At 42.4% G+C, this 9,655-nt stretch overlaps 1 protein-coding gene across 2 annotated transcripts; it reads right to left on the bottom strand.

The window, feature by feature from the left end:
• Positions 1 to 796: 796 nt before the first annotated feature.
• lpar4 (lysophosphatidic acid receptor 4) lies at positions 797 to 5,796 on the bottom strand. 2 transcript variants are annotated; one of them, XM_079352753.1, is made up of 3 exons: positions 5,533 to 5,796; positions 2,070 to 2,850; positions 797 to 1,968 (listed from the first exon to the last, which is right to left on the bottom strand). In XM_079352753.1, exons 2-3 carry the CDS (start codon positions 2,643 to 2,645, stop codon positions 1,480 to 1,482), a joined length of 1,065 nt encoding a protein of 354 aa, XP_079208879.1. In that variant the 5' UTR covers positions 2,646 to 2,850; positions 5,533 to 5,796; the 3' UTR covers positions 797 to 1,479. The 2 variants fall into 2 exon arrangements, with proteins under 2 accessions (XP_079208879.1, XP_079208878.1); XM_079352752.1 differs by having other exon boundaries at positions 5,504 to 5,796.
• Positions 5,797 to 9,655: the final 3,859 nt, after the last annotated feature.

Below are 9,655 nucleotides of genomic sequence, written 5' to 3' on the forward strand. Positions count from 1 at the left end.
TAGAGGGGTTAAGATGCCAACAGAGTGAAGGTTCAATTAAATAATTATGTATTGTGCAAAAAGGCTTAGCAGTTACTAAAGCTTCCCCCTGTTTTGGACTCTTATGTTGCAGAGAACAGCGCTCATGTTGAAGTTCAAGTATAAACAAGATGGGAAAACAGTTTATGAAAAGTGTGTAGGAGTTTATGATGGGCCATCGCCATTTGTTTTTGCAGATATACATGTTGTTGTTATTGTGCCTCACTCCTCCCTGGGTTCCAGTCTGATAAAAGTTTACGTCCAGATGTCCTAATCAATACATCTATTCCCAAAACGTAAAAAGATGTATCGGTGTGAAATAAAGCAAACAGCTGGATCTGCTGACGACAGACTCTGCTGTTTTTCATTTCGTGCGGCGTAACAATATGATTTGGGGGAATTTAGTCAGCAGCGTTCCCTCGTACTTTGGAGTGTGCACATTGCTGAGTGTAAGAGACTTTGAGCAGATCTGCAGTCTAAGGCCAGATTAAAACAGAGGGAGCTCATTCACAAGCAAACAATGAACCATTGCTCCAGCAATAATAAGCATTTGGCCTGTGACACAGCACACAGGCCAATGTCCTCGACTGGATCAGTGCTCCTTTAGCAAGACCGTTCCAATAAAATGCAGAGCCAGAGTAGAAAACCTCCTCCATGAGGTCAAACCGACGGTCATTTTGACGATTAGTATGTTGTTTTTAATGTGTGATTGTGTCGAGCTCCTATCTTGGCCAGGTTTCTCTCGTAAAATAATTGTTTAATCAAATTAATAAAATTAAAAACATGCCAGTTATAAACAAGTTCAAATGAATAAGACACACTCGACCAAGGGCAGAAATAGTCAATGCAGCCATGTAAGGATTGGGAAACAGACGTTTAATGGCCTCAAACTTCAACATGAGACACATTAAACCCAGCAGCTCAACGCTCTTCTGTGATAATAACAACAAGTCTCCCCACACTCGACACTGTCAAACATGAATGTCTAAAGGGATACAACAGAGTGTGAACAGTTGAACTTAATAACAATACAACTACGGGCTCAATGTGTTACAAAAGTACTAAATAACATATTTCACCAATGTAGACAGAAATCTCCATCTTATCCACAATCCAGTGCTCGTGTCAGTATTTTGCGAGTGTTAAGCCTGAGTGATGAACGGTCCGAGTCTCTTTTAGAGGCTCGGCATGTCTCTGGTCAATATGTGGCTCAGTCTCTGGTCCATCAAGTGTTCTCTCATATAAAAAAACACACACAGATACATTCCTGTGGTCTCCAGTGGTGGATTAATCCGTAAAGCCCAGGCCATACCTCAGGACTTAACCTCAGGACTTAACTAATCTGTTGAGTTATGTGTTTGTCACTTCCAGGACCAAACAGCTGATTGCTTTATTTTTTCCAATTCAGGGCTCCTGTCAAAGCCAACATGTCCCTCTTTACCTTGCTTCTTCCCTGCTGAGTCAGAGCTGACTCTCTGCTGTCTTTGAGTCTTTTCCATTACTGGCCAGAGTGTGTGTGTCTCTTGGGAGGGTGTTTGCTGTGTCCTGGGTTTCAGTGTCACTGCGGGGGATACTCTCAGGTCGAGAGCCAGGCCCTTTGCCTCCCATGGTCAAGCTTTTCTGGAAACTCTCTGAGGTGAAGTAGTAGACCACTGGGTCCAGGCAGCAGTTGAGGCTGGCCAGGCAAAGAGTGATTGGGTAAAGAGTTCGAGCAAAGCGCTCTATAGCACAGCTCGCCAGGGCCTGGGTCCGCACCAGGGCGTACAGGAAGAGGATAGAGTTATAAGGAACAAAGCAGATGATGAAGATGGCCAGATGGACCAGAATCATCCTTAGTACGCGTCTTTTACTGTCACAGCCATGTCCAACAGTCACTGGACGACGCAGTGTCCGCAGAACAAGCGAGGAACACACCAGGTTGACCAGGAGAGGGATGAGGAAGCCCACAATCTGGAAAATAAATAAGCATTACAAAACTGTATGGAAATCAAAGGCTTCAGGGTTTTGACATAGGTTAGATGAATTACTACGGTCTGTCTCTTCTTACTCACCTCAATGAAGATGGTAATCTTGGACAGGTAGGTCTTCCAGGTGCTCTTGGAGAAGCCCTCGAAGCATGTGGTGGCTCTGGTTGTGCTGTTTATGGTGGAGAAGAAGGTCACTGATATCCCTCCTCCCACAATGGTTAGCCACACAGCGGCACACACCAGCGCTGCATTTCTGCGAGTGCGAATGGAGCGGGAGCGGAAAGGGTAAACTATTGCCAGGAAGCGGTCCACGCTGATGCAGGTGAGGAAGAGCATGCTGCCATAGATGTTGGTGATGAAGGCTGTTCCTGAGACCTTACACAGTCCGTCTCCAAACGGCCAATGGCGGTTCACGTTGTAGAAGACTTTGAAGGGCAGCGTAAAAACAAACACCAAATCTGATAGGGCTAAATTAGTCATAAACATCGTGGTCTCATTGCTCATCTTCATCCGGAAGCAGAACACAAAGAGGGCGGCACAGTTGGTGATCAGCCCTAAGACAAAGACCACACTGTAAACCACCGAGTACAAGTTGTACTTGAAGGAGTCGTCAATTCCACAATCCTCCATTCCAGTCTCGTTGAGCACCAGACTAGCCATGGTGACGGATTCAACAGGTTTGGGAGCTCCTCAGAAAATGACCACACAAAAGCTGTTAGGAAAGGAGGCAGTCGAGGAAGAAATCTGGTCTGAGGTGTCAGCAGGGGATCCACCATTCAAGTCCCCTCCAAGTCATTGTGGACCTTTCGACTCACACTGAGGCAGAGGCAGTCAGGATGCACGGCTGCAGGGCTGGTCGGTCATCCTGTGAAGAGAGAAAGGAAATGCACACGGTCACTTCCTCACTATAAAAGCTACAAGCCAAGGACAAACAAACAAGTTCAGTTCTCCATACGATGAAGCATATGGACCCTGTGCATCTAAATATAGAAGCATCATTTGAAGAGTATTTTCTGTAAACCTCCTGTTAAACTAGTCAACAAAATACACTTCTCTGGGACAATCATCGACTCACAAATAGCACAAAGCCGACATTTAAAAATGTTGGAAATGCTTAATTAGCTAAGGTACATAACTTCTGTTTAGCCCTTGGTAGCATAGCAAATTGTTACGTGCATTTTTGTCAGTGTGAGTCCATGCCGTAATGCCATTTATGTGTTATCTGCAAGTATAAATATAGATTAATCTGTCCACAGGGTTTGACTTCACATGGCAGTGTGGCATGTAGCCCTTCAGGCTTGTCATCAGCACTGTCAGAGGTTCAAGGCTCAGACACAGAAACACGTACTGCAGTAAACACACTTCAGCTACAGTGAGTCCTCAAAGAAAGATAAAAAATGTCAAATTATCTTGGCTGCAAAACTGAGCTGAGCTAAAACTGGAGGAAGACAAAATGTACCAAAGCAGTATAGTGCGGCTCCCAACAACACGAGCAATGTTTTTCAAAGTCACCAAAGTGATGTGGTCAAACATGAGCAAGTATCGTGTGACAATACCAAAGACGTGGTGTATTTCCTGACGTATGTCATGGCAGAACAAGATGTAGGTTGCTAGCAAAAAGTCGGTAGACCAAAAAACCTCAGCTGCTTCAAACGCTGGCTCGCAGTACGTTCTTCGAAAATGTTCCCTGCAAAAAGATATTGCAGTATCTGAAACGCAAATGCAGTCAATCAAATGATGCATTAAAAAGTTGAGAAAAAAAGAAAGAAGAAAGGTTCACATAGGGAGAATCATCGAAGGAAGACAGCAGCCATCTACTTGCTTTATGGAAATGGACGATCCAGGAGCATAACTTCTGTTAAAGCTTAAACCAGAACAGAACAGGCTCTTTGGTGTTATTGTTGACAAATCTTTCTTAATTTCAATATCGAGTAACTGCATCAGAGTTCAAATGTTGCCCACTTCAGCACTGGCTCTAACCAGCTGAACCGACCTTATCTTGTGTTATGCAACAGAGCTAGTAGCAGTGAGGTGGTCTGCTGCTGGCACATGGCGTGTAAAAACTTGGAGTGTCTCTGGATAAGATTCACTCAGTCATTTCACCACACACACACACACACACACAAAGGAAAGGCTGTGTGTGTAAGCGGTCCATCAGCCCTGTCCTGTGCCAGCTGCAGTGTGACATCTTAACTGCCTTTTCACACGCCCCCCCCCCCCCCCAGAAAGCCTCGGCCCTTACAATGCCCTCACTGTACAGTACCTGAACACACACTTCAAATCAAATTCAAATTCAAAAAACCTTTATTTGTCCCCAGGGTGCAATTCAAGGGCACACAGAGCAGCAAATCCTGCATCCTGTATATGCAAAAACTTCCATGGGGGCATACACAAGCAAGCAGGCAAACACTTATATGTGCCAGTCCACCCACACACACACACACACACACACACAGGGTCCTGTGTTATGTGGCTCAGTCCCAGGACCTCTGACAGTGCCGGCTTCATATTCAGCTGATGTTGTTTCTTTAGTCTATAGAAGATGAACTTGAGTTTGGCTGCGTTACAGTTTGAAAGAAACCAGATCTGTCTCTCCTCTGGACCTGTAGCAGAGACACGTTGAAGCAAGCTGCAGGTTTCTAGAAGTCCCGTAGAAGGATTTCAGACATGTGTATTTGTGTGTGTAGGGTTCTCATGTACAGGTCATAGACAGCTGCACAGTTGAAGGGCTTCCCCCCGCAGTCGCCCGTGACTGTGACAGAAACAAGCCTCTGGGACCTGCTGATCTGAAAGGATCAAATTCACATCCAGCTGTTACTTTCTCTCATATGAGGAAGAAAGCGAAGAGGTTTGACTGTGGAAGACAACCAGGCAGCGTGTACATCTTCACTAACAGCCGACAGAGCTAAAGGCTCAGGTTATGATCGATTCAATATCAAGAAAACAATCAAATTAAGTCCACAAAATAAAACTTAAACAGTTCAGTCTTTCTTTATTCGAGCTTCATCAAATTTAATAATCAAGTCACTGCGCAAGTGTCTAATTGTGTCGACATTGTGAGAAATCTAAAATGCTTACAGGATTTAAAACTAATGAATACCAAATACTTGAGCTGGATTCCATGAGCCAACTTGTTTCCCCTAATACAGTGAAGGTATACTGTACACATAACAAGGATGTTGGAGGCTACATTTCATTTCTCTCTAAAACAGTGTTTGTGGGATGTTTGGAGGTGGTTAGGGTTTAGTCACTAGTATTACTATCACTAACTACAGAAAGAAAGTACTTTCAAAACAAAGTTTATAGATTCATTAGTAAATACAAACTTAAATCTGATAAAGCATTTTGTGACCTCATGATAGGTCGCCTAGGAGGCTATTTGTGGCGAAATTACAGCAATTTTTCTTTAACATAAAACAAAAAACAAAAAAAAGTGCTTCTGGAAAAAGTTGTCAAACTGTTTTTGTCGACAGTAGACACTGCTGTTATTGACTAAGGACAAAGCACAGTAAACTCACTGGCAGCTGAATGGATGGTGACAGCTCACCTCCCAGTCACTGATGTTTGTCAGTATGGCACCGGCGCAGCTGTCAAAAGAAAAACTCCATACTTTTCCCCCAGAAAGTTCCTCTTCCTCAGTGTGAAGGGTTTCCACTTTGCCAATCATACGAAGAAGACACTTTGAAGCTCTGTCAGCGGGTAGGTTACAGCTCCTGCGGCTCTGAGTTCTTCTCTTGGTCCTGACTACTCGCTTCGTCCGCGCGCTGGAAGTGGGACCTCATCCCAGCCAATGCAGGGTTGTTTGTGCGCGTGCACGTGTCACCGCGCGCGTGTGGAGAGTTGCTTGCACGGCCACAGGAAACGAGACAATAGCACCTCGGCTGGCCTCGAGGGAGGGGGGGTGAGGGGGGGTGTAAATAGGGTATTGTGGAGAAGAGGGAAGGACAGAGAGAGAAGGGGAGGGGGGTGTCATCAACATAGAGCTCACAGCTTATTAGGAAAACACATCTCCTGTGCTCGTTTATGTTAATGTAATGTAGACACTGTAGACAATTGTCTAAACCTTTTTTTTCTCTGCAGAAGGCTATCAATAATTAGCGTGCAAAGGTAGCTTTACAAGCTTGTTATTGTTATAAATAAGGCTTGTGAATAGTCTACCTGTATTTTAATTTCTTGCAGGAAAAATGGAAACAAAAAGAAGGAAATAACTTATATTCGTTTTCGTCTGCCTACTGTCTTTTTCGTTGGTGTAAAAGTTGTTACTTTAATTTATAGTGTATAGTGTAAAAGCTGACCCATGGTGGCCTAATAAATCTGAATGATGTATTTCATTTGACATTAAATATTCAATTTAAATTATTAAAATTATTTGAATTGAGATAAAGGATTTAAAATACATTAGATTTCAACAAGACATTCTTAAAAACAACAATATGACCTGACAAACAACTAATCTTTAACCTATAGTATGATGATAGAAAGGGACGCATAACAATTGAAGTGTATCCCAAGAGGGGAGATTTTTTCAGTCTCATTATTATCCAACAATACTGGTAGTGATGTGTCGTACCTCAACATAACAGCAAGGCTATTTCGGCTGATGAAAGTCCTGCCACACCATTGTTACAATACAATATTCATGTCTGAGGCTCCTAAAAGAGCTATTTTTAGACAGGTGACAGGGAGGTGTTGGATAGGTTCCCATTGTGTTTGGGCTGGCATGGGGCTGTGTGGGTGTATGAGCGACAGAGAGAGAGAGAGAGAGAGAGAGGCCCTTGATGGAAGGGAAGTGGTCTCTGGAGGGAGCGTCTGGCAGGCTAACCACTCTACAATAGCAACAGGGAGGACAGGACATCCTGCTTACTGGATAAGCTGAACACACACACACACACACACACACATAGCAGCATAGTCTTTAGCCCCTTGATATTAGTGTTAAAGTGAACGTGTATGAGGACAATGAGTACCCATTTTTCCTTGATGTTCTAAAGTGTTTTTCTTAAATATAGGATTGCTACAAAGTTGACAAGTCAAGTGTTTTTCTATTCTCCTCAGTTTCCTCTACGAGTTTCACATTATTTAGAGAAGGCCTCAATTTGGCATCATGAATAAAAATAAATAATCATATGTTCTTGGTGACATTATACATACAATGGCACCATATTTTCATTTGATCCCCTATAAGGATTCAGTTTCAACATTTTGAGTAGTAGCCTTACACTGCACAACAATGGTCACAGTTCAAGTTCAGTTGAACATCAGGTCATTTTCCTTATATTTAAGGATTTCTTTGTTGCTTTGCTAATCCAAACCATCGTCTTGCGTTCACATAATTTACAACTACAATTAAACTTGGTTTAATATGTCTCCAACTTCAAACACATTTGTTTATGTGAGCAACAGTGAAACGTGTCTCTCAGCCATGCTGACAGCTTTATAACAAACTGCATCAACACAAGTGTGGATTTAAAATGCTTGAATCTAAATGCTGGTATGCTTACACAAATAATCATGTTTAGCTTGTTTGCTGTTTTTGATTCGCTTACCTACCATGCTATTTAACAAAAAAGAAAAAAGAGACAGAACAATGACTAATGAGAATGTCATTATGTTTTACACTTGGCCAATTGATGTTGGACAAACTGACATTTTGAGCACATTTTTGGATCTTGATTGATCTTTATCTCTCTAAGAGCTGTATGTGTTTTCTTCACTCGTGACATTAACAATGAATAGTCATCATCATGTCAACCAGAAAGTGCCCTTTAGGAAAGAAAACATAAAATATTAAACCTCCAGTGAATCAAATGTACATGTAGATGCGTAATGATTGACAGTTGTTTGTACATTACATAACCTAGTCTGACAAGTTGATTTTTCAATTTACCTGTGCTGGTTGTCTGTGAGTGAAAAAATAACAACCTGGACAAAGAAATAAAACAAATTTAAAGTGAATGAAAAGCTGTGTCGGACAATCTGTGATAAAACAAACCACAACAATGATTTGGGTGCAGAAAAGTCCTAAGGTCCTTGCAAACACACACACACACACACACACACACACACTCACACACTCCTCCCTCTGTATTCTCTTATGTTTGGTAACGGTAACTAAGTTGTGCTGGCTTGGACAAGTCTTTGTGAGTCACACCAACCAGAACAAAGACCCCATTACTGCTTCCCTCCTTCACTCTCTTTCCCTCTCTCCCTCCCTCCCTCTCCTCCCTCCCTCTCTCTCTCTCTCTCTCTCTCTCTCTCTCTCTCTCTCTCTCCCTCTCCCTCTCTCTCTCTCTCAACCCCTCTGTCCTGCTCTCCTTTAATGCAATGATGAGTGTATTTCCTTTGCTCTCCTCCCATTGCCTCCGTCCATCCTCTCATTCATTGGCTCCAGGAGAGTTGGGGCAGCCCCGTCGTGCTATACATACCTCGGCCCTGACAACAGCGCCTGACAAAGGCAGCGAGGCCGTACAACACAGGAGTCTGGAGCTTTATAGCTTTCTAGGCTTTATGGACTGATATTAACATGGCTGCAGTGGGATGTCCTTCATGTATGTATCTATGTCTATATGTGACCTTAGCCCCTGTGGGGCAGCATTTAGCTCTGACTTGTTAGAGACCAGCTCAGTGGAGCCCGGATCAAAGCCGCAGGCTGTGACTGAGGCCACAGAGGGAAACCTCAGAGTTTCTGCAGCTACAACCATGGAGAAAACTGCAGCTGTTTATTCCACAGCACTGATAGGTGCAGCATGAGCAGTCATGGGTGAGCACTTGTTCTCAAGAGAGACAAGACAGACAGGCTGACCAGACTGACCCCAGCCATGTGCAGACACAGCCAGCTATTTCTATCTTTCACAGAATGAGCTGGTGTTCCTGCTTCAGGGAGCATCAAGGAAAAATTAAAAGATTGGATCAGCTTATCTCCAAAGATGGTCTTCTTGGCCATGCAAGTTTATTTATTGTACAGGAACTTCTAACATAATGCATTTAAAAGTTCACAAAAATCAGACATGTATTATGGTAAATAAATAATATAAGACAGTTAAAAAAAATGAAAAGGGTGAAACAAGTACTGACTGAACAGCAAACTAAAACATAAATGCAAAAACAAGATGTGAATAAACGATCCCAGTTTGTCAAAAAAATGGCCTCAGATTTGGAGCAGACATTTACTCTTTTGTGAGAACAGACAGCAAACATGAACTGTGTGTAAGAAATGTCAAATGAAGCATTCAAATTTAATGATACCAGCTTGTGGCTGATTAAACTAAAGGGTTGTTAAGAAACTCTTCTGAAAATAAATATTTGTTCTTATTCTGTTGGACAAAGATCATCTTCAGTGGTTGTAAAAGAATCAAAAATTTAAATAAATTATTTGACAAAAACTTTTAGAACAAAAAATGGCACATTTTTCTCATTTCAGCCTGCATTGCATTTCTCCATTGTGCTCATTTCTTTTAAGAGACTTTTACCGTAGCAATCTAATAACTGAACAGAACAGTCGAGCTTCAAAAAGAGATAATTAAATGTTGTGTAGTTGTATGCAGTACACAGTATGTAAAACAAATAAACAGTCATCAATCATCTGCAAACATGATTATTGACGATCATCTTTTAAATGTGCAATCCTATCACCAGTGCATTCAAACATTGGCATATTTACACAAGTCGAA

Source organism: Symphodus melops (assembly GCF_947650265.1).
Source record: "Symphodus melops genome assembly, chromosome: 9".
In the NCBI taxonomy this organism is placed as follows: Eukaryota; Metazoa; Chordata; class Actinopteri; order Labriformes; family Labridae; genus Symphodus; species Symphodus melops.